Source organism: Ammospiza caudacuta, chromosome 6 (genome assembly GCF_027887145.1).
Source record: "Ammospiza caudacuta isolate bAmmCau1 chromosome 6, bAmmCau1.pri, whole genome shotgun sequence".
Classification (NCBI taxonomy): domain Eukaryota; kingdom Metazoa; phylum Chordata; class Aves; order Passeriformes; family Passerellidae; genus Ammospiza; species Ammospiza caudacuta.
In genome coordinates this window covers 65493244-65518050 of record NC_080598.1, presented here as the reverse complement: position 1 = coordinate 65518050, position 24807 = coordinate 65493244, and the positions used below count along the sequence as shown (strand labels likewise).

The 24807-nt window shown below is 50.9% G+C and overlaps 1 protein-coding gene across 1 annotated transcript in view; it reads left to right on the top strand.

Annotated features, from left to right (window-relative positions):
- Positions 1-24049, top strand: part of FANCM (FA complementation group M) — a 58115-nt gene extending 34066 nt beyond the window's left edge. The window contains exons 12-24 of the mRNA XM_058807061.1: positions 3700-3857; positions 4768-4914; positions 13416-15213; positions 15928-16007; positions 16107-16175; positions 16640-16750; positions 18354-18510; positions 19291-19397; positions 20290-20790; positions 21421-21508; positions 21929-22264; positions 22679-22970; positions 23841-24049. Of these exons, the coding sequence (XP_058663044.1) occupies positions 3700-3857; positions 4768-4914; positions 13416-15213; positions 15928-16007; positions 16107-16175; positions 16640-16750; positions 18354-18510; positions 19291-19397; positions 20290-20790; positions 21421-21508; positions 21929-22264; positions 22679-22970; positions 23841-23970 (3974 nt within the window). The 3' untranslated portion in view covers positions 23971-24049. The remainder of the gene's footprint in view (positions 1-3699; positions 3858-4767; positions 4915-13415; positions 15214-15927; positions 16008-16106; positions 16176-16639; positions 16751-18353; positions 18511-19290; positions 19398-20289; positions 20791-21420; positions 21509-21928; positions 22265-22678; positions 22971-23840) is intronic.
- The last annotated feature ends 758 nt before the right edge of the window (positions 24050-24807 follow it).

Genomic DNA, 24807 nt, shown 5'->3' with positions numbered 1-24807 from the left:
GTCCCCAAGGTGACCAGGGCTCAGTCCCCAAGGTGGCCAAGGCTTTGTCCCCAGGGTGGCCAGGCCTGAGTCCCCAGGGTGACCAGGGCTCAGTGCCCAAGGTGACCAGGGCTCAGTCCCCAAGGTGGCCAAGGCTTTGTCCCCAGGGTGGCCAGGGCTGTGTCCCCAGGGTGGCCAGGGCTGTGTCCCCAGGGTGACCAGGGCTCAGTCCCCAAGGTGGCCAGGGCTCAGTGCCCAGGGTGGCCAGGGCTCTGTCCCCAAGGTGACCAGGGCTCAGTGGCCAGGGCTGTGTCCCCAAGGTGACCAGGGCTCTGTCCCCAAGGTGACCAGGGCTCAGTCCCCAGGGTGGCCAGGGCTCAGTGCCCAAGGTGGCCAGGGCTCAGTCCCCAAGGTGGCCAGGGCTCAGTCCCCAGGGTGGCCAGGGCTGTGTCCCCAAGGTGACCAGGGCTCTGTGCCCAAGGTGACCAGGGCTCTGTGCCGCTCCTGCCAGCCAGGGCTGCCCTGTGCAGGTCACTGAGCACCACCCTTGTGTGGAATCCCCCACTTACTGGGTGAACCAGGGGCTGCTCCTGGTTTTAGCGACCCAAAAGAGGACAGAGAAAGGAGATGACTCTTTTGCATTTTCTTTTCATTTTAGTGCTGTTCCACGATAAAAATGGGTGAAGCTGGCAGCAGTGGGTGAGCTGGGTGTGTTCTTATCTCTGCTCTCACTTTGTTGTTGAGGTCCAGTTCATCCTCAGGTTTCTCCATGACAGAAACTGAGCTGTCATGGGCTGAGTTATCACAGCAATGTCAAACATTCTCCTTATTTTCTTGTCAAAATCAATACAGTAATGGAATCATTTAGGTTGGAAAACTCTGAGTCCATTGAGTGCAACCATTCCCCAGCAGTGCCCAGGCCACCAGTGCCCCATGTCCCAAGTGCCACATGCACAGGGCTTTAATCCCTCCAGGGATGGGCAATCCAGCCCTGCCCTGGGCAGGTCCAAGGCCTGACCACCCTTTCCATGAGGAAATTCTGCCCCATGTCCAGCCTGAACCTTCCCTGGCACAGCTTGAGGCTGTTTCCTCTTGTCCTGGTACTCATTACCTGAAAAAATACACATTTCCTATTCTTCTTAATTTGATCCAATTTCTATTCATTTTACACCCCTCTTTCACTTCAAAACCTCCTCCATAACTTTTGTCTGTCAGCTCCAGAAGGATCCAATATCTTGTGCTGTCCCACCATTAACCAAGTGTGTCCTGCAGTTTTCAGAGCTCTCCTTGAAAAAGTGCAGCCAAAAATCCCTTTACTTCATAAGCCTCTTATATAACTTCTTGTATTTTAATATTCTTTTTTCTCTCTGATTTTTGGGTTTTGTTTTTTTTGGGGTTTTTCTTAAGAGTTTGCTAAAATGAGGAGCATTTTAATATTGTTGTTCCTCAGAGCTGAATCTCATTTCAAGCTACCAGTAATTCCTTTTTCTTTTTGCTTTTGTCCAGATGAAATCTCATTTTCTTTATTCTTCTGCTGGTTCTCCACAATTCTTCTACTCCCTCATTTCAGATGGATCAATTTTGACTCGTCAATAACTGTGGATTTTGTTTGATTTTACAATTTCATGTTTTTTCTATAATTGCTGGTTTTATGCTAATAATAATTGTTTTGGACTCACTTTTTAAGATTGCCAACACCTGCTTTAGGGTTTAAACACCTGCTCTGTGGGGTTTTCATGCCTTTCCAGTTGCCTGTGGTTAATTCTTTCTCTCTTCCCACTTCAAGAACAGTGAAAATGCATTAGTTCTGGAGAAGAACAAGGAAAATAACGTGGATGATTTGAGTGCTGTGTTTGTGTCTGGTAGGGCCTGGCATCCCTAACTCGGAATGTTCTGGAGCATAATCTCCCATGGGACAGCAGCAGCTGCTTCCCATGGAGGGGAGAGGCTGTGCCAGGGACCGCAGGACGTGCTGATTGCCAGCCCTGATCCCTGAGCCTTATCAGCCTCCCTGAGGACGGGAATGTTCTCCCTGTGCTCCATTCTCTGATGGCAGCGCTCATGTTTGTCCAGGTTCTTTCTCTGTGTTTGGGAAATGTTGTGGGCAGCCACAATCCTGCCCAGAGCTCTGGGAATGCTCTGTTCCCAGGCCCTGGCAGCTGCTGCAGGCTCCTTGCCTGGCAGGGTTGCAGCGTGGCTCACCTGGGCTGGTATCAGGGGATCATCTTGTCCCTGTCCCAGGCAGCTGGAACAGCACTGAAGTCATTGCTGTTCCCACGTGCCCTGGTGGGGCTGGCTGGAACAGGGACTCAGGAACAGGGAATGGGCACAGCCTGAGGCTGCCAGAGCTCCAGGAGCCTGTGGCCAGCACTGCCAGGGATGCCCAGGGTGGGATTGTTGGGGGTCTGGGACAGGGCTTGGGCTGGGTGGTCTTTGTGGGTCCCTTCCCACTCAGGTCATTCCTGATTCTGTGACCCCTGTGGGTCCCTCTGATGAGGCTGCCCCAGAGCAGAGGCTGGATGGAGCTCCAGAATAAAGCAGGGATTCATTCAAAGCATCTCCTCCATGGATCCACCTTGGGCAGCACCAGAGCCCAGCCAGGGCTGCACCCAAGATCAACCAAAATGGCCCCAGAATGCACGGCCGGGCACGGGCTCTGTCCCTGGGATCAGCTCTGCTCCATTTGCACCTTGCAGTTCATTGTCCCATTCCAGCTTTAGCCCCTGCAGTCCCACCCTGCTTGTTTTTCTCTCTCCAGCCCACGGGGTTTGTGCTCTGGGGCTGAGATTTGGGTCATTTGTCCTTGGTGCCCAGCTGGAGCAGGAATTGTTTTGTCTCCCTGCTCTGTGCACAGAGCTCAGAACTGCACCTCATCAGAACCATCCCCTGATATGGAGCCCAGACCCTCACACTAAAGCAGCACAGAATGTGAAAATAGAAAAGCTGAACCTGAGGCATCACCTTCCCACTCAACGTTCCCTGATTCCAAATCCTGCTCTGAGAATTGTTCTTATTTCCTTTTCCTTCAGATCTCTTTTTCCTCCCCTGCCAGCTCCTTGGACTGGGTGTTACCTCTTCAGGAAAGTGAGCTCCACACTTGAGTGAGAAATACTCCACAGCAGTGTTGATCTTCTGGGATGTTTTAGTGATGGCCTTAGGAACATCAGAATTGGTTCATTTTTCCAGGTTCTCCTGAACAGGATGTGGGCAGGACTCAGGGTTTGCTCTGTGCAGACACAGCCCCTGACAGCTGGACCTTGACAGGACTGAGAGATCCTGATTCCTCCTCTGTGGCATTAATTCCCAAAAGAGCCTGGACTGCAGATCCACCCCAGATCCTGGCAAATGCCTTCATTGTTTTTCTCCCAGCTTCACACATCTGGCCTGAACACAATCCCATTCTCAACTCTGATTCTTTGGAATCGCTTCCCAGTCAGGGCTGTTGAAGGGCTTTGGCATTATTTGGGAGAGTGATTTATATCTCTCTGTATTTTTATGTGATGCCCTGCCCCAAACCAGCTGTTTAATGATATTTATCCATATAAAACATTAGCACTCTTTGGATACTTGTCTCTGGATTCAGATTCTCTGCATCTGCTCTTGGTTGTGGCTCAGAGAAGATATTTTTTTGTGTCTGGTACCACACCGAGTGCTTTCATTCTGTGCATCCCTTTTCCTACAGCAGGTAACATTTTCCTGTTGCTGTTTTTCCCCCCACAGGCCAAAAGCAAACAAACTCCCATGAGAGCTGGTCCTTGTCCCCTGAGGAGTTTGAAATATGGGACAGACTCTACAGGATTAAGGAAAGTGATGGGATCAAGGAACCAGTATTGCCTCGAGTTCAGTTTGAAACCTTGGAAAACCTGGAGGAAACACCAGTGAGTTCCATGCAATGAGGCCTGAAGGATGCTGAAATTACCAGACTTAACTCTGGATTTGAAGGAAGGCTGTTATAAAAATGCCTTTTTGAGTTTTATATGTGGGTTTTTGAGGTAAAGAATTTAAAAATTGGATGTTTGAAATGGGTCTTTGAAGTTGGGGCTGTAAGTAAAAAGTTAGGTCTGTAAATTAAGAGTTGGGTCAATAAATTAAAAATATATTAGTTAGTCTTGGTATCCATTAAGTTCTGCTCCTGTTTTTAAGATTTCCATGCAGGATGCTGTATGCACAGAGTGCCAGGATGTTTTGGGATCTTAAACCCATCTCATTCCACCCCCTGCCCTGGGCAGGGACAGCTGGGCACCTTCCCCTAGCCCAGGTTGCTCCTGATGGTTTTATTTCAGACCAGATGTTTAAATCCTTCTGTGCATTTCTGTATTTATTGTTGTGAGGGTGTTCACAGGGGTTCTTCTCTTGCTTGGGCAAGAGACAAGCATCTGACTCCATGTTTCAGAAGGCTGATTTATTGTTTTATGATATATATTACATTAAAACTATACTAAAAGAATAGAAGAAAAGGTTTCATCAGAAGGCTGGCTAAACATGGATTCTGAAAGAATGATAACAAAGGCTTGTGGCTCAGACAGAGAGCCCGAGCCAGCTGAGTGTGGTTGGCCATGAATCAGAAACAACCCCATGAGACCAATCCCAGATGCACCTGTTGCATTCCACAGCAGCAGATAACCATTGTTTACAGTTTGTTCCTGAGGCCTCTCAGCTCCTCAGGAGGAAAAATCTTAAGGAAAGGATCTTTCATAAAAGTTGTCTGCTACAATTGTCCCTGACAGCGAGGTTTAGCAAAGAATTCCCTGCTGAAAATGTCCTTTCCCATCCCGATTTCCCCTGCAGAAGGAGGGGGCAGCTCGGGAGCTCTCCCTGTCTGAGTGGAGCGTTTGGCAGAATCAGCCTCTGCCCACATCCCTGGTGGATCACTCGGATCGTTGTCACCTCTTCATCAGGGCCATGGAGATGATGGAGCTGATGAGGCACCAGCAGGTAAGAAACCTGCCCAGGGGCTGAATGCACAGCTAGAATAGTTTAAAAATAATGAAAATTTTTAAAAAACAGTAATTGTGAAACTAATTACGTGTATTTAATCTTGTTTAAAAATGTCTCTCACTGCTGTGCTGTGATTCCCAATCTTTTCCACATAAAGTGTTTAAAAAAAGGATAAAAAAACCACCCTTAAATCAGTCTTTTCTGAATGGATTCCAGTATCAGTTTGTGACAGAATGACATGAAATACAGGAGCTCCAAATGCCAAGGAGCTAAGCCACCACGAGGGATATCAGAGCTATTCCAGACTTGGGAAGAGTTTGGCATTGTGTGTACATCAAAAGCTGACAGAAAAGTCATGCAGGAGCCCATGGCCTGTTTTAGGGGATTTATTTTAGGCTTTTTGAACTTGTTTTTATGAACTAAAAAGCCAATTGTTCCTAAGAATTAAGGGATAAGAGGAGCTAAGCCAAACAAACATGGATGGGAACTGTTTGGGAGACGGGAATTTTGTTTTCTGACAGGGATGGATACAGAAATCCTTCTGGAAGGCACAAGGAAGGGGGTGCAGAGGTGGATGGAGGCTTCAGTGGTTCACCTCCTTATGTTTCCCTCCAGCTGAGCTCCCCAAATGTTGCCTTTCAGCACGTGGAGGTTTTTTAGGTCATCAGAAGCTGTTGCTAAGCTGCCAGTGTTTGCTGAATAATACCAGGGCTAATCAAGGAGGAGAATGGAGACATTGTGGTTGTGCTCCTGGGGTGTGAGAGGGAGGCTGTGATCCGACCTGGCCAGCTCAGAAAGGCTTCTCCATCCCACCAGAGACATTCCTGACTCCTCTGATGTTGGATTTTACCTTTTTCTGACCCAGAGATGGGGCAACTGAGGTGTTTTAAAAACTTTTATTTTATTTTCAGTCTCATCAGAAGAGTGAGACAATACAGATGTTATAATTCATGCTATCACAATTATAAGTCAACTATTTCTTAATTACAATACACTCTAAGTGTTTCTTGGCCTATCAGCTGTAGCTACACTATATTGTAAATGCCTTAAAGTTAATTGTCTAAAATTACTCTTTATAGGTCTTACTATAATGCATTTTTCATAGTTCTATTTCTCTAAGGTATTTAGTCTTATTTGTAAGGCCATACTTTGAAACTTGTTTCTAGTTTAATTTTTTTCAACAGTTTCTGTTTTATTCTCTGGTATTTTTAAGCTAGCATTTCTTATTTCAAGGTTTATATACAGATGTACACTGTGTGAGCCTTCTGTCGGGCTTGGAGAATTTTTACAAATCCATTTCCCACACTCTGACAGTCCCTGTCCCCAGCTGGGGCCAAGGACACCCTGCAGGGGGAGAGGGCAGGGATGGGACAGAATTCACAGAATGCCCAGGTTGGGAGAGACCTTCATGACCATGGAGACCTTCAAGATCCAACCCAGCCCCAGCAGCTCAACTGAACCCTGGGACCCAGTGCCACATCCAGGGATGGTGACTCCAGCACCTCCCCAGTTCCTGGGAATTCCCAGAATTCCCCCAAACTCCCAGAATCACAGAATAATCACTGGGTTGGGAGAGACCTTCAAGACCATGGAGTCCAACCCAGCCCCAGCAGCTCAACTGAACCCTGGCCCCCAGTGCCACATCCAGGCTTTGTTAAACACACCCAGGGATGGGGACTGCACCACCTCCCTGCGCAGCCATTCCAGAACTTCATCACTCTGTCTGTGAAAAACTTTTCCTGATATCCAACCTGTATTTCCCTTGGTGCAGCTTGAGATGTCAGGAGGAGGGAAATGGTTCCAGAATCAGCAGGTGCCCCTGAGCCTCCTTTTGTCTGGGGTGAGCCCCAGCTGGCTTGGCCTCCAGCCTGCTCCATTTGTGCCAGCGGGCAGAGGTGCACGTGTGGAGCTTCCTCGTTCCTCACCTTCCTCCCAGGGTGTCCCTGGTGTGCCCAGGGTGCCCCAGAGCACAGGAGGTGACACAAGGTGACACTCACCCTTTGGAGCCTCCCAGGGAGAAATAAAGCACTGGCAGGGCTGGAGTCAGCACTGACACCGGGGTTTGAAATTAACTCCAGAGCTCCCTGGGCTCCTTCTTACACTGAAGCAGCTGGTGCCAGTCCAGGGACACCAAAAGTGTTCCACAAAAGGGGAAGAGGCAGCAGTGTCCTGATCTGATGGGATCTGATGTGATCAGGCTGCTCTGACACTGAGCTCTTGTCTGAGAGGTTCAGTGACGTTCCCTGAAGTCATCCTTGCCTTCCTGGGAGGCACTGACAGTGCTCCCAAGGCTGGGGATGTTCCCACTGGAATTCAGAATGTTCACCTGGAGGAGAGAAAGGTCCTGGGACTCCTCAGAGCCCCTGGCAGGGCCTGAAGGGGCTCCAGGAGAGCTGCAGAGGGACTGGGGACAAGGCATGGAGGGACAGGAGCCAGGGAATGGCTCCCAGTGCCAGAGGGCAGGGATGGGTGGGAGATTGGGAACTGGGAATTCCTGGCTGGGCTGGGATTGCCAGAGCAGCTGTGGCTGCCCCTGGATCCCTGGCAGTGCCCAAGGCCAGGCTGGGCACTGGGGCACCCTGGGACAGTGGGAGGTGTCCCTGCCATGGCAGGGGTGGCTCTGGGTGGGATCTGAGATCCTTTCCAACCCTTCCATGATGCTCTGGTGGAAGGGTTTGCATGGATGTGCTGTGCATCAGGTTCCTGCTATAAATATTGCTCGGCTAATTACACCCAGCTGATCTGTGACGTTCATTTACGGTGCTTAATTAACAGAGGGTTTAACACCAATACAGGTCACATCTCTTTCCTTAAATACCCGAGAGAGGCAACCTCAAAGCACAGTTTTATTGATTATTTTCTTACTGGGAGATGAAACGTAAAATCAGGCCAATCATTATTTTACTGTGAATAATGAAATAATCTGGAAATTTCTGCTCAAGTATTTCTTGGGCAGAATTTCATTCAGAGATTTGTCATGACAAAACAAGCCAGCATAAGAATCATTTGTGTGGTTTTTGGGTATTTTCTGTTAGAGAAGAAATTCATTGATGTGTGGCTTTCCTTTCCTTGTACTCATTCAGTGATTCAAAAAATTTGTATTTTATATTATTATTTATATTTTGTATAATAGCTTAACAAAGTCAATTTAAAGGCGCTTTTTTTTTAATAGATGAAGTGAAAATGATTGGCAAAAACAAAAAAAAGTTTTTACATGCTCTTAAAATCTTTTAAAAGAAGAAGTTGGCCCAGTCAAAAGAAAATGAAAAAGTCAAAGAAGGCCCAGATGTGACCCCTGGAAAAGGCACATCCAGCAAAGCCTTTAATGCCCTGGGGGCTTTATTGCTACAGCAACGCCTGTGGGGCAGATGGGGGATTTACTCCCAGGGGGATCTTTGGTGCAGGATGGGAACAAATCAAGTTGTCCTTCTGCAAAATTATTCCATCTATTTTAAGCATTTTTTGCAAATTAAATTGTGCTATTTGGAAATAAGGCTGGGCAGCCTTGGAGGGGGATGATATTTGTCCAGGTTTCCCAGGGAGAGGGAAGTGCCAGTGCTTTGTTTTTCCTTAGGAGAGAAGGAGGAATGCTTCATTTTAGTGTCCAGATGGGAGGGTCACTCTGGAGCTTTCCCATTTCCAAGCTGGCAGTGGGAACTCAGAGTTTGCACAAGGAAAGCAAAATAAATCCCCAAATCTTTGGGACTGACTCAGTTTTTCACCCTCTGACCCCAGATAACTTGGGAGGGACACGTCTCCTAACCCTGGGATGACCCTGGAGTTGCTGGCTCTGGAATTTTATTTAAATTTAATTAAATTTTATTCAAATTTCAGCTCTGAGATTTTATTGAAATTTATTTTATTTAATTTCAGCTATCATTTGTCATCTGGCTGGGGCTGCCTCAGGGGATCCTCTGCCAGCAGGGAAAACATTCCCAGGACACTCTGCAATCCCAGTGAACCTGAAAAGGCTTCCCAAGCCTTTGGAGTTTTAAATCAGATGTGTCTTGGGGGAAAATTTAGTGTTTTCAGCCAGCTGGACTTTTTTTCTCAGGAGACCCTGAATGGAAAGTTAAAAATGGTTCAAATAAGGCCAGTGAATGGTTTTATCTGGGTTTTTTAGGCCCTCATTGCCCATAAATTCTCTCTGATTAAAATCCTCTTCTGAGATGTGTCAAAACCTCTGATTCCAGAGAAGGTGGAAGGGTTTGGACTGGTTTTGGAGGGTGAGGTGCCAGGGAGCCCCAAAATCTCAGCTCTCCAATTCAGGTAGTTCCTTTGAGTTGCTTCTTCTGACCTTGTTGCCAAATTTTCTAAATTCAAGCATTAACTGAGACTAGGGCTGGGTTGTTTAGACCAGGAACTGCAGGTGCTGGGTGCTTTTCCTGGGACTGGGGATGTGTTCCCAGTGAGAGCAGAGGAGTCACAGTGATTTGGGATGGTCCAACCCCAACCACTCCATGGATCCCTGCCCTCAGCTTCCAGCTCTGCCATGCCAGTGATAAACACAAAGAGAGAGGGGCAGGGCATGTTCTCACTAAATCGATTGTTAGTATGGAATCCTGGAATGGTTTGGGTTGGAGGGACCCTAAATCCCACCCAGTGCCGTGGCAGGGACACCTCCCACTGTCCCAGGCTGCTCTGCCCTGTCCAGCCTGGCCCTGGGCACTTCCACAGCTTCTCTGGGCACCCTCATTTATTTCCTGATGTTCTTGAACATTCACTCTTCAGCCTCTTTACTGATCCCATATTTGCCAGGGCTCATACCCTGAGTTTTGTAACCATCTTTCTTTTTAGGGATCTAAGGCTGTTTTTATTGGGTAGCAGAAAGCAAAACCCAAGAGAACGAGCAGATCCATCAGTAATGTGATGCCATTAGGGAGAGAATTATCTCAGTTTGGTAGAAGGAAATTGGGGTTTCTGTGTCCCTCAGGCTCCTTCCATGACCCAACTAAATAAATTGTTAAAGATCATCTCCTGTAATACACTTAAACCTCCAAAACCAAGTTTTTACAGTGCTTCTTGCCCTGCAGCGTGTTCTGGAAAGGGAGCAGTGCTGGGGCGGGGATGGATTGCAGTTCCTGGAAGGGCTGGTGAGTGAAGGCAGAGCTCAGGAGGGAGCAGGGCACGCACAGGGCACCAGGACTGTGGGCAGGGACTGTCAGTGCAGCAGGGCAGCAGGGCTGGGAAATGATGGAAACATCCAGAACAAACTCCTGGGATCACAGGGAGGTTTGGGTTGGAGAGGAGCCTAAAGCTGTTCAAGAGGGGATGGGGAGGGCTGCGAGGGTTTGGGTGAGGAGCAGCTTCTGCTTGGCCAGAGCACACAAAGGGGAATTCTGCAGGGTTTCACTCAGGCTTTACCTGTTAGAAATCCACATTGTAGCTGTCTATGGGTTTATCCTGAGTTTTCAATCAGCAGCATAACCAGGCTTTCATCAGGCAGAGGAACCTTGTTAGAAAATGTGCATCCAAAGCAGTTCACGATGAGAGAGAAGGTAATTGCATTTTTGGTACTTGATGCATTAAATTTATATACGGGGAACCAGAATGAGTATAATTACACATCTATTTACATATCAAAAAATAATTTTAAAATATATAATATTGATATAACCACATAATATTATAATTTATACTATTAATATTATATATATTAATATAATACTATATAATATTAATATAATTACATGTTATTATAATCTATACTATTACAATTCAGTAAAATAAATAATTTGATAACTTATATAGTATTGTAACTATAATATAAAATGATATTATGGTTATTATAATAACTATATAGTTATAGTTATATAGCTATATATATAGCTTTATAACTCTATAGTTATAGTTCTTATAATAATATTATCATTAGTTATAATAATATAATGTAATATATATTATATATAATATATTATAAACAGTATTATATTATATTATATTATAATATAATATTATATTGTATTATATTATAATATTATATTATCATAATATTATATATAATAATATAATATGGTATATAATATATAAAATATTATTATATTAATTTATTATTATTATTATTATTATTATTATTATTAATTTTTTTTAATATTTAGTATTAGGATTTTCATTTTCTCTTCCTATTTCCTCTGCTATAGCATATTTTGTTTTTTAAAGGGAATCAGTGAGTGCAGGCAGGCTCATTGATTGAGTACAATAATCCCAGAGCTGTTTTCCTGCTCCTGACCTATTTTCTCAGGAGCTGGTACACCCTGCAGCTCTGGGTTAGAGGGGAGCTGGGCAGGTAATTTAAGGTTCCCCATTTGTGCACGTTCAGGCCAACCCGTGCCAATCCCAGAAGGGCCCTTTCAGTGTCCCAGCACGGGGTGGCCTGGCTGGGACAGGGTGTTTTGTGCAGGAGAAAGTGTTTGGGTGGAAGTGGGGCAGTTACACAAGCCCTGAGCCCAAAGCAGGTCACCCAGCTCTGCCCTCGATGCTAAATTTGGCTCTGGGCTGTCCCTGGCCCCAGCAGCGCTGCCAGGCTCCAGCAGGGCTGAGCTCCTCTCTCAGCACTCTGGGGTCTGGGGGGACATTCCTGGGAAATTCCTCGCTGATCCTGCTGCCTGTGCTGGGATCCCACAGTCCCAGAAAGGTTGGGTGGGAAAGGACCTCAAATCCCATCCCATCCAGCCCTGCCATGGCAGGGACTCCTCCCGCTGTGCCCGGGTGCCCCAATGTCCAGCCTGGCCTTGGGCACTGCCAGGGATCCAGGGGCAGCCACAGCTGCTCTGGCAATTCCATTAGTTTGGGATTTGTGGGTTTTAGGGGTTGTGTTTGAATGGTTTTGAATCTGTAGGTATTGAGGTTGTATTTGAGTAGGTTTGAATTTGTAGGGTTTGGGCTTGTATTTGAGTGGGTTTGGGTTTGTAGGTTTTGGGGGCTGTATTTTGATTGGTTTTGGGGGTTTAGTTTGAGTTTGGGGTTTGTAGGTTTTCGGGGTTGTATTTGAGTGGGTTTGCATTTGTAGGTTTTAGGGGTTGTATTAGAGTAGTTCTGAGTTTGTAGGTTTTGAGGGTTGGATTTGGATTGGTTTTGGGGGTTTAGTTTGGGTTTGGGATTTGTAGGTTTAGGGGGTTGTACTTGGATTGGGCTTGGGGATTGTAGTTTCATTGGGGTTTGGAGGTTTTGGGGGTTGTAGTTTGATTGGGTTTGGGTTTTTAGCATTTAGGGGTTGTATTTTGATTGGGTTTGGGAGTTGGAGTTTGGAGGTTTTGAGGCTTGTAGTTTGAGTTTGGGGTTTGTAGGTTTTAGAGTTTGTAGTTTGATTGTGTTTAGGTTTGTAGGTTTTGGGAGTTTTAGTTTGATTTGGCTTGGGTTTGGAGGGTTTAGGGGTTGTAGTTTTATTTTGGGTTTGTAGGTTTTGGTGTTGTTTGAGTTTGAGTTTTGTAGGTTTTGGGGTTGTACTTTGGTTGATTTTGGGTTGCAGGACAATATTAGACCAAGCCTGATCAGTGCTGCACTCTCACAACTGTGTGGGGTGAACAGGGACAGCACCTCCTCCTGTTTCACTCATGTTCAGTGGTTTGGCAGCTAATTAATCCTTAATCCATTTAATTTCTGTCTTGTTTGTGTAACACTGAAATGCTTGAATTGAGCCCTTGTGCAGGGGGCAGCTGCTCCTGAGATAAACCCCAACAGACCCTTATCAGCCCCGTTATTGTCACTGCAGTGCTCCTCTGCTCAGGTGACACCTGGGCACTGAACTGGAACCAGGGCTGCTGTTCCTCTTGCTTTTCACACAAAGAATTCCATGTTTTGAGTCTGTGTTCTGGCCAGGCTTGAGGTAAACAAATTATTTACAACCTGCCAGATCAAAATCATCCTAAAGCCTTCTTGTGACAATTCTTTTCCTCACTGTTTTTATTAAGCCTTCTCCTAAGGCAGCTTTAGTTAAAATATCCAGACTTGGAGTTTTTTTTTTGATATCTTTACGAATGGATGGTTTAAGCATCAGCATCTGTGTGAAATTGGTGTTGAAATGATGATGATGATGATGATGATGATGATGATGATGATTAATGACACAATCTGTTAATAGTGCACAGTTTGCTTTGCCTGCTGCAGGATCCCCAACCCTGTCAGGGATCAGTCTTCAAATTCCTGCAAGGTGGCTTTGGATCTTGCTTCCAGAAATATCTTCAGACAAGCCAATCTCTAATTATAAAGTCATTTTTCTCACCCTCTCTAAAGGTACCTCGTGTAATTTCAGTGATTGAGGAATCCAGGGATTCATCTGCCTGAACTGCCAAAAAATAATTGTTCAGATCCTCCATGTCCAGGTCCACTGTGCATGTTTAACAGAGCTGGTTGCCTTTTGAACAGCAGATTTATATCATGAAAAGTTGATTCAGAGTCTGTGGGAAGTTCTGCAGGAGAACAAAACCCTCATCCCTGTTGGGAACAGGCTGTGAGCAGCCCTGGGTGTGCCTCTGGTAACCTGTGCCCTGTGTCCCCAGGGAGACTGCAGCTATGAGCAGGAGCTCCAGCCTCACCTCAGGATGGAAGATGTGAACATTCCAGGGAACAAAAGGAGAGGTCGCTGCTCCAGGAAAGACCTGGCAAAATCCAAACCCAAACCATTCCCTCCTGATGCAGGTGATGATGGGAGTGACTTCTTTGCCACCTTTAAAAGAACCAAAGCCAAGGCTCCCAGAAGAGCCCCTGGGCTCAGTGAGGAAGTGCCTGTGGTGCCTCAGGATCCTCCTGCCCCTCCCTCAGGAACAAGGCTTGCTGTGCCTGGCCCCTCTCACCGCGGCAGTGACAAGGACGAGGGGATGGAGGTGACATTTGATTTAAAGGCATTTATTGACCTGTGTGACAACAGTGACAGCTCTGAAGGCCCTGCCAGTCCAGCAGCAGAGGAGAACAGCCCTGCAGGTGAGGCCCGTGGGGCCCTGGGGAGGTTCCACAGGGACTCAGGGTACGAGACCTCCCCTGTGGCCTCAGACCTGTTTTATCTCCCTGAATCCTGCAGGGATTCCTTCACCCTCCCAGGGCCACCCCAGGAGCCCCCGGGGCTGGAACAAACATTTTCCCAGGTGCAAAGGCTTTTGTCACAGTCCCCTCCCTCTGGGGATGAACTGGAGGGTTTGGAGAGCCTGATGAGAGAGGAGGGAACAAGATCTCCTTCCCCAGAAGTTCTCCCTGATTCTCACTCAGAGGCACTGCAGGACAGAGTCTCCCCCACATCCCCAAAACCTGATCCTTCCCTGCTGCTCCTGGAGAATCCCAAAGCGACAGTTCCAAGGGAACTCTGTGCCTCAAGAAGTCCCCATTCGTCCAAAACTGTGTCATCTGCCAAGGCTGCTGCTGTTGAAGAGGAGCAGCTCTGGAACGACAGCTTTGATGGCCTGTTTGACAATGAGGAAATCCCTGAAATCCCAAACAACGCTCCCAGCAGGGGCCAGCCCCTGGCAAACGGCCCTGCAAAGGAGCCTTTCCTTCCCAAGGACACAGCAGAGGCTGCCCTTGAAGTTCCTGGTGAGGAGCAGAGTCTGCATTTGTTTGAGGATGAGGCTGGTGAGGACACGGGCGAGCGCAGCCCCGTGAGCACTGAGCCTGCAGCCAGGGCAGGTCCAGCTGGGGCAGAGGGGGAGCCAGGCAGGGAATTGGCCCGTGTGAGCCCCACCCAGCCCTGCAGGGAACCCATGGGGACATCAGCAGTGGCCCTGGAGAAGGATGATCCCTACGACTGCTCCCAGGACCTGTTCTCTGTCACCTTCGACCTGGGCTTCTCCCTCGAGGACAGCGGGGACGAGAGCCCTGAGGAGAGCAGGATTGCTGGTGACCCCACACTGAACAGAGCCCTGGGGAGTGCCAGAACACCCCTGAGTGATGGCTGCAGGCTGGAAACCTCCCCAGGGTGGGACTGCAGGAGGCTGGAGAGCAGGGACATGTCCACACCGTTGTCACACCAGAGCAGGGGCAGCAATGGCAGGGAAGGGGCCGAGGGTGCTCCTGCTGCAGGGGCTGTGCTCGAGTCAGGAGGCAGCAGGAGGGGAAGGGAACCCCCTGAACCTTTGCCTTCAGCACTTCTGACCCCAACGAGCAGGAAGGGTGTGAATATCAAAGCTGTCAAAAGAATTTCTATGGAAGTCTTCTCGACTGCCAGGGAGCAAATTCCAGAGGTGCCTCCTGTAGATCAAGTCAAAGAGAGCCCATGGAGGCAGAACTTTGGGAGATCAGCCTTGGATTCCCCTCCAGGAAGGACAGAAAGCCTGGAGAACACCAAACTCCATGGATCCCATGCTGCAGGTAGGAATTTGGTGGGACAGGAGTCAGACCTTCGTGGTTTGGAAACAGGATCCAGGATCTTTTGGATCCTCACTTTGGTTTTATGGCTGAGGTGGGAGGGTTGGAAGGAAGAGGAGTAATGGCTGAGATGCTGAAGTTGGGTCAACGAGGGGACATTCCCTGGCTCCTGTCCCTCCATGCCTTGTCCCCAGTCCCTCTGCAGCTCTCCTGGAGCCCCTTCAGGCCCTGCCAGGGGCTCTGAGCTCTCCCTGGAGCCTTCTCCTCTCCAGGTGAGCACCCCCAGCTCTCCCAGGCTGGCTCCAGCCCTGGGGCAGCTCTGTGCCCTCTGTGGCAGGGACATTTGCAGCCCCAGTCACTGCTGTCACAGGGATTTGTGCCACAAAGTGCTGCCACAACTCTGGCTCTTGCTCAACTTTTAATGGCTTCTTCTCTTGGTGTCCTGCTTTCTCTTCCCTTTTCCTGCCTCTGCTGCCTGGGGAAATCACTTCCCCCCCAGGGCTCTCCAGGGAAGCAGGATTTATTGTCCATCCCAGCTGGAGATTATCTCTTTTGATTAACAAGGCTGAAGAGAACAATATTTGCCCTGTAGATCAATAAATAATCTCCTTTGGAGGTGCTTTTCTGAGAGAGGTAGGGTTTGATTGCTCAGCTCTAACAAAATTGTGTTGGGAACTGTGCAATTCTGGTGAATGTTGTTTATTCTGTTTTCTGCAGGACCCAGCAGTGACAGCGAGGAAGAGATTGTTTTCCAGAGGAAAAAAAGGATAAAAAATAACATTTTGAAGTCTCCTGATGTGAGTTTTAGAGGAAAAAATAGACAAGAGAAGCAAAATGGCAATGTAAGCAGCCAAACACAAACTCTGTGTGCACTGATGTTGATGTTGTTCCCACAGGGGATGGATGAGAGCGACCTGGAGTCTCCAGCTCGGGTCACCAGGAAACGCCGGCGCCCTCCCAACGTGGTCAGCAAAGAATGGGGAGAAATAATGGGAACCCACTCCTGCTTCCCTTCTGTTCCCTCCCAGGGTCTCCACACTTCACAGGATCCCACAGTGGATTGGGTCGGAGGGGCCTCAAAGCCCACCCAGTGCCAGCCCTGCCGTGGCAGGGACACCTCCCACTGTGCCAGTGTCCAGCCTGGCCTGGGACACTGCCAGGATTGGGGCTTTGGTGACTCTGGAGTTGTTGTTTGACAGCCAGGAAGGGTGAAATAACCTGCCTGCCACAGAGCTTTGAACCAAAAAAAAGCAAATTCATGGCACATTTGAGCTGATTTCTCATCCAAATCCCATTTTCCTGGCCTGTTATTGGAGGTGTCCCTGCCCATGGCTCTGGAGCAGCTTTAATGTCCCTTCCCACCCAGCCAGGCTGGGGTTCAGTGACTCCTGGGATGGTCCCTTGCTCACTCTGTGTGTTCCCTTTGCAGTCAGACACCTCCAGTGAGGACAGTGGAGATTTCCAGAGGGGCAGGAGCAGCTCCAGGGCCAGGCCCCGGCCAGGAGGAGCCAAACGTGCCAGGAGCTGTGGGACAGCCAAGGTGGGTGGCACTGTGTCCCCCCAGGGACACGGAGCTCAGCTTTGCAGCAGCTGGAATTTGGGAATGCTGGGGAGAGGGCCTGGGGGCAGAGGGGACTGCAGGGCTGGGTGACAGCTGTGACACCAGAGAACAGCTCAGAGGGCAGCTCGAGGGATACCCTGAGAGGAGTCAGGGTCCTGTCCAGAAAGGAAAAAAAAAAGTAATAATATTCCAAATTACAGTAAAAATAATATAATATAATATAATATAATATAATATAATATAATATAATATAATATAATATTATATTATATTATATTATATTATATTATATTATATTATATTATATTATATTATATTATATTATATTATATTATATTATATTTTGTGTATTTGTTATAGTATATTATAGTATAGTATATTTAGTATAGTATAGTATATTTATTATGGTATATTCATTATATATATTATATTTCTTATATTTTATTATATTGTATTCATTATATTTTATTATATTCCCTGTGAACCCCTTCCAGATCAGGGTATTCTGGGATTGTATGTTATACTATAATAATATATAATATTTAAATATTTTTAACAAAATAAAATAACAAATTATTATTGATGATAATGATAATGATAATAATAATAATTTTATAACAGCGATAACTACAATAAAATTTTGTTGCTATCATCATCATCAGGATTGGGCTGCTTGCTCACATGAATGATCCCCACTAATGGCCTCAGCCCTGGACGTTTAAGGCAGCAATGGTCCCTCAATCCCAAGTGTTAAATCTCAGCTCAATGTTTAACACTTCAGCAGGAATGGAGGCAGGAGGGGAGGCAGCACCAGACTTACTGAAACTAAAAAGCTCTCAAATATTTATGACTGTGGTTTCACTGGGCAGAAATTGCCATAATCAGGGCTCCAGGGCACAATATGTTGGACACTTTAAAATTTTTTAACAATAATCTTCATTATTAAGACTTCTCTTATGGTATCTGTTACATGGCAAACAAACCATGCTCTTGGAGCCATGGAGATACATAATATTTTTGAGGCTAATTTGATGTTTTACTTTAGTACTTTATAGCTGAAATTACAGGAGAAAAATGAACTTAATGTAAAATATCTCGGGCAAAACACCTTCCTGAATTAATTTTGGTTTCTGTGTACGACCTTGGGAGTGTTTTGTTGCCTGGTTTTGATGGAATTTAGGATCAAGTCTCCTGGACTGCACTCACAAGGGAAGTGTCGCATCTTCCCTGGACTGAGCTGCACCATCTGAGGGATTCATTGTTTGTTGAGTCCTAAATCCTGAGCAGAAAAGGGCAAACCAGGGTGGGGTCTGTGTCTGAAATTCCTGCTGCACTTGAGTTTGGAGGAATCCCAAATCCAACTGGATTTTTGAAAGCACAGGAAATGAGTAAAACTGGATTTCTAAGTTGCAGAGTGACCCACTGTGTGTGCTGGGCACTCTGAGCTGGGCGCTGTGCCCGTGCCATTCCCTGCCCCAGCAGCGTCCCCTTCCCGAGGTGGAGCCCTGGGGTGGCTCGGGCAGAGCTCCCGGGGCAGTGCTGGCTGATGGGGCAGCTGTCATTGCCCTGCTGGCGTGTGCAGGCTGCAGGCAGGCAGTTCCTGGAGGAGGAGGCCGAGCTGTCCCTGCTGGATGCTGAGGGGATCTCCTCGGACGAGAGCGACGGCGCCGCGGAGGAGCTCAGCCCGTCCCTGGCCCAGTTCCTCGATGATGAAGGGGAACCCACACAGGCCCTCAACGGTGAGTGGGGAGCTCCCAGAGCATCCCTGGCGTGGGACACAGGAGCTGTGACCTCCTCACCCGGGCTCAGGAGCTGCTGCTGCCACAGCATCCGGGGCTCTGCCAGCCTGGAAACCTCCTGCATCCTGAGGGAGCAGCTGGGCTGGGCCAGGGGAGGTTTGGGATGGATTTCAGGGAAAGGTTCTCCCCCAGAGGGTGCTGGCACTGCCCAGGCTGCCCAGGGAATGGGCACAGCCTGAGGCTGCCAGAGCTCCAGGGGGGTTTGGACAGCGCTGCCAGGGATGCCCAGGCTGGGGTTGTTGGGGGTCTGGGCAGGGATGGGGCTGGGATGATCCCTGTGGGCCCCTCCAGCTCAGGATATTTTGGGATGGAATGGCAGCTTTCATGACACAGGCTGGGTACACTTGGAATTCAATAATGGTTTGGGTGGGAAGGGACACTGAAAACCTTCCAGTGCCACCCTGCCATGGCAGGGACACCTCCCACTGTCCCAGGGTGCCCCAATGCCCAGCCTGGCCTTGGGCACTGCCAGGGACCCAGGGGCAGCCACAGCTGCTCTGGGAAGTCCATCCCAGTATCTGGGAATTCCTTCCCAATCCCTGCCCTCCTTCATCCGTAATCCTGGGCTTTGGGATTTCTAGAGAAGGCTGGAGATTGTTGCTTTGGGAAATGCAGGCTTTTGGGAAACCATGAAGGAACACGGAGAGCACAGTGTCACAGTGTGAAGTGAGCATTGTCTCAGCACTAACCCTGCGTTCCTGTGTCCCCTGTGCGCTGCAGACAGCGAGATGAGGGCAGTGTACCTGAGCTCCGTGCGCAGCCCCGCCCTCGGCAGCCGCTACAAGATGGTGCACAGGCCCTTCAACCCCTCGGCCATCTTCTCCCAGGTGGGGAGCTGTTGTCTTCTATATCACAACAGCTCTATTTTCATTATATGTTGTCCTATATATCAAGAGTTCTCTTATCATTGTAGTGCAAGGATTCCACAGCCTCAGAGTTTCATACCTCCTCGATGCTTTCTCATAGGCAGCTCCTCTAAGCACTGACGGTTCTTGCAGCAGCCCTCTGACTTCTCTGAGTCCAGTTTCCATCGGTCCACTCTTTTATATCACTGTTCTTATTGGTTACAGGTGTTGCTTGTTATCATCCAGCTGGCTTCTAATCTTTAGTAATAGGGCCCAGCTGCAGCTCGTTGGGGGATAAGATCACATTCTACATTGCCCATACTGTGTCCCCCTACAGGAAGTCAGGGGCTCCTCTCCTTGGGGACCTCCTTGTGGGACCCACAGGGAGGTTCTTGGCCTGCTCTGCAGAGCAGTTGCAGCCTTTTCTTGGTAAATTACAAGTTCCTACACAGAACTCAGGCTGGAGAAAGGAAGGATCCAAGAAAACCTCAGAGCCCCTGGCAGGGCCTGAAGGGGCTCCAGGAGAGCTGCAGAGGGACTGGGGACAAGGCATGGAGGGACAGGAGCCAGGGAATGGCTCCCAGTGCCAGAGGGCAGGGATGGGTGGGAGATTGGGAATTGGGAATTCCTGGCTGGGCTGGGATTGCCAGAGCAGCTGTGGCTGCCCCTGGATCCCTGGCAGTGCCCGAGGCCAGGCTGGGCACTGGGGCACCCTGGGACAGTGGGAGGTGTCCCTGCCATGGCAGGGGTGGGATGGGATGTGATTGAAGCCCCTCAGCCCCAGTATTTGTGTGGGGAGGGCTGGATAAGCCAAGGGCCCTCCTGCTGAGGAGCAGCAGAACCACTGCAGCTTTCCTGGCTCTGTTTCCCCCAGATCCCTGAGCAAGACGTGACCTATGCTGAGGACAGTTTCTGCGTGGGGGATGAGGAGGAGGAGGCTCCCAGCGGCTGCAGTGAGGAGGAAGAGTGTGTGGATTTTGCTCTGCTCACCAGGGAGGGCAGCAGCAGCAGCAGGCAGCAGTACCTGACCCGCAGGAGGAGGCTGAGCCAGGCCCGGCGGGCAGGGGACGCTCCTGCCCCAGGGCAGAAGAAGAAACCTTCCAGAATCATTGTCCTGAGTGACTCCAGCGAGGAGGAGACGGGAGCCAGCAGGGAGAGGCCCCTGGAAGCAGGGCAGCTCCCCAAGGCTCTGCCCAAAGCCCCCTCTGCGCAGCACAGGAGTGGGGCTGGGGGGCAGGACACTGAGAGGCTGCTGGGCCCGGAAGGTTCCGTGCCTGGGGTGCTGGATCCACCCCCAGAGCGGCCAGGCAGGAGCACATCCATCCCCCCAGCTGGCTCTGGCTGCAGGAACACGGATCTGCAGGCTGCTGCTGAGGTCAGTGCCCAGGAAAGCAGGGAGCTTCCTTGTGGGAGAGAATTCCTGCGCAGCAGCAGGACTCAGGAATCATGGAATGGTTTGGGTTGGGAGGGACCTAAAACCCTTCCCATTGCACCCCTGCCATGGCAGGGACACCTTCCATAGAGCAGGTTGTTCCAGCCTGGCCTTGCACATTTCCAGCACCATCTCCCTTTCCTTGCTGCTAGAAGCTTTGTACTCCCAGGGTAACCTGGAGTATTTCAGGAGTGAATAAATTAAAACTGGGCTTAGATTCTCCCTTGGTCATGGAGGATGGTGGAACAGCAGTGTGCACTGATTCTTTGGGTTTGTATAGAAAATCCTGGTTCACTGTCTGAACTCAGGGCTTTCAGCACCTCCCTGAGGTTGAGTTCCTGATCTCTCACACTTCCCAGCCTGATGTCTGATTTACAGGATCCAGGTTTTGTTGAACTTCTCAGTGAAAGCTGCTGCTTTTGTCGTCCAAACTCTGGGATAATCAGCTCAGCTCAGTGGGGAGACAGATACAGGGATTAAAGTGTCAATAATCTGAAAGTGTTGATACTGCAAAACATCCTTTCATTGATTTGATGTAAAACCCTCACAATCTGTGATTTTCAACACTCACAGGTGTCCAGCTCTTTGAAGACCAACGGGAGCAGCTCAGGCTCGGCGTGTCCTGCTGTCCCAAACCCTTCCTCAGCCAGGGCTCGGATTTCCAGCGTTCCCTCGGGGCACAGCCCCTCCCCGGCCGGGATATCCCGTGTTCCCTGTGAGCACAGCCCCTCCCCGGCCGGGATATCCCGTGTTCCAGGGGAGCACAGCCCCTCCCCGGCTGGGATCCCCCGTGTTCCAGGGGAGCACAGCCCCTCCCTGGCTGGGATATCCCGTGTTCCAGGGGAGCACAGCCCCTCCCCGGCCGGGATATCCCGTGTTCCAGGGGAGCACAGCCCCTCCCTGGCTGGGATATCCCGTGTTCCCTGTGAGCACAGCCCCTCCCTGGCTGGGATATCCCGTGTTCCAGGGGAGCACAGCCCCTCCCCGGCTGGGATCCCCCGTGTTCCAGGGGAGCACAGCCCCTCGCTGGCCGGGATCCCCCGTGTTCCAGGGGAGCACAGCCCCTCCCCGGCTGGGATCCCCCGTGTTCCAGGGGAGCACAGCCCCTCGCTGGCCGGGATCCCCCGTGTTCCAGGGGAGCACAGCCCCTCGCTGTGCATCCTGGCCGACAGCCGCGAGATGTGCTCGGGGCCGGAGGTGCTGTCGTGCCTGCGGGCCGGGCACGGGCTCCGGGTGCAGGTTTGCTCCCTGGGCAGCAGCGATTACATCGTCAGCAACCGCCTGGCCGTGGACAGGGTGCTGCAGTCGGAGCTGCAGAGCCCCGGGAACAGGAACAAACTGAGCCAGAGGCTGCAGCGCCTGCAGGGCATCTTCGAGAGGATCTGTGTGATTGTGGAGACAGACAGGGTCAGGCCAGGTGGGTGCTGCCGGAACGCCCTGCCCCGAGGGACACGGGGAATGGCTGCCAGTGCCAGAGGGCAGGGATGAGTGGGAGATTGGGAATTGGGAATTCCTGGCTGGGAGGCTGGGGAGGGGCTGGGCTGGAATTCCCAGGGAAGCTGTGGCTGCCCCGGGAACCCTGGCTAGGTTGGACATTGGAGCAGCCTGGGACAGTGGGAGGTGTCCCTGCCATGACAGTGCTGGGATGGGATGGGATGGGATGGGATTTAATGTGCCCCCCAACCCAAACCATCCTGGGATTCCATGTCAGGAGCAAGCACAATTTTATCCATGCACAGACATTTGTTTTAATCCAAAAATCCAAACCCTGCAATGAAATGATTCCACTGGACAATAACAGGTCTTGCTTTCCTGTGCTTCCACTCCTCAGGAGAGACGTCCCGGTGTTTCCAGAGGACTCAGCACTACGATGGAGCGCTCTCAGCCTTGGTGCAGGCTGGAATAAGGATCCTCTTCAGCTCCTGCCAGGAGCAAACTGCAGCTTTGCTGAAGGAGCTGGCTCTGCTGGAGCACAGGAAGGACGCTGCCATCCAGGTGCCAACGGAGCCGGAGGGGCACGGCCGGGACCTCCTCAACTTCTACCTGAGCATTCCCAACCTCAGCTACGGAGCTGCCCTCAACCTCTGCCACTCCTTCGGCTCCATCACAGCCGTGGCCAACAGGTAAGGGCAGCACAGGGCCTGGCAGGGGCTCCCGGGCCCAGCCTTGCACTCCTTCTCCTCCCCTGGAGGCAGGGAGAGCCTTCCTGCACCTTTCCTGCCGGGATAGCTGCTCAGGGCATCCCTTCCTGCACCTTTCCTGCCAGGATCATTGCTCAGGGCATCCCTTCCTGCACCTTTCCTGCCAGGATCATTGCTCAGGGCATCCCTTCCTGCACCTTTCCTGCCGGGATCACTGCTCAGGGCATCCCTTCCTGCACCTTTCCTGCCGGGATCACTGCTCAGGGCATCCCTTCCTGCACCTTTCCTGCCGGGATCATTGCTCAGGGCATCCCTTCCTGCACCTTTCCTGCCGGGATAGCTGCTCAGGGCATCCCTTCCTGCTGGGATCACTGCTCAGGGAGAGCTTTCTGGCTCCTTTCCTGCCGGGATAGCTGCTCAGGAAGAGCCTTTCCCACCCTCTCCCAGGAGCTTTCCTGTCCCATCTCAGCTCTTCACACATTCCTGTCTCTCCCGCTGAGCAGCCCAGGGCCCTGACACGGGCTCTGCTTCCCCCCTCCCTCCTGCTGCCCCTCGCTCTCTTTTCCTCTGGCATTCCCTGTTTTCACTGCTCAGGTGTGCTGCTCACCCTCGGGCACCCGTGCAGAGGTGACAGCAGCAGCTCCGGGTGCGGCCCCATCCCGGGCACTGCATGCCCGGCTCTCGGTGCGGCCCCATCCCGGGCACTGCATGCCCGGCTCTCGGTGCGGCCCCATCCCGGGCCCTGCATGCCCGGCGCTCGGTGCCGCCGCATCCCGGGCCCTGCATGCCCGGCTCTCGGTGCGGCCCCATCCCGGCTCCGGGGCTCCTCCCGTTCCGTTCCCTCTCTTGCAGCTCGGTGCCGGCGCTGGCGGCGGGGGCGCGGCTGAGCCGGCCCCAGGCCGAGGAGCTCCATCGCTTCCTGCGCCACGAGTTCGATCTGCAGCTGCTGCCGCAGCCCCTGCCCGCCAAGGGGAAGGGCTGAGCTCGGCGCTCCGGGCCCTGCACTGCACTTTACCCCCTCGGGATTGGATGTAAATGATGTAAATAAACACTTGTCAAACCTCAGGGCGTGGGAGCTGCGCTGGCACCGCCCCGTGTGTCCCCAGGGTCCCTGGGCCGGGGAGCGCACAGCTCTGTACAGGAATTGGCCATCCCCAATTCCTGTACAAACCACAATAATGGCTCGAGTACTTCAGTAGAGATTTAGGAGCGCAGCAGCAGCTCCTGCCGTCACTGAGCCCCGCGTTTCCAGGTTAAAACGGGAATTGCCGCTGTTCCGTGTTCAGGGACAGGGCTGGGCTTTGGGGGCCCCGGGGAGCGCCGCCCCCGTCCCTTGGAGCCTCTGCCCGGTCCTGCCCCAGCCCCGGCGCCGCAGCCTCTGCTGCCACCGGCTGGAACAGCGCGGGATCCATCGGTGCTCCTGAACGGGGAGAAATCCATCCCTGGAGCGGGAGCTGTCCTGGGCAGCCGAGACCCCGCCTGCAGAGCTGCCAGCCCTGGAGAGATCCAGAGGAACCCATGGAGCTGCCCCAGGGCTGGAGCCCCTCTGGAGCCAGGCTGGGAGAGCTGGGAATGTTCCCCTGGAGAGGAGAAGGCTCCAGGGAGAGCTCAGAGCCCCTGGCAGGGCCTGAAGGGGCTCCAGGAGAGCTGCAGAGGGACTGGGGACAAGGCATGGAGGGACAGGAGCCAGGGAATGGCTCCCAGTGCCAGAGGGCAGGGATGGGTGGGAGATTGGGAATTGGGAATTCCTGGCTGGGCTGGGATTGCCAGAGCAGCTGTGGCTGCCCCTGGATCCCTGGCAGTGCCCAAGGCCAGGCTG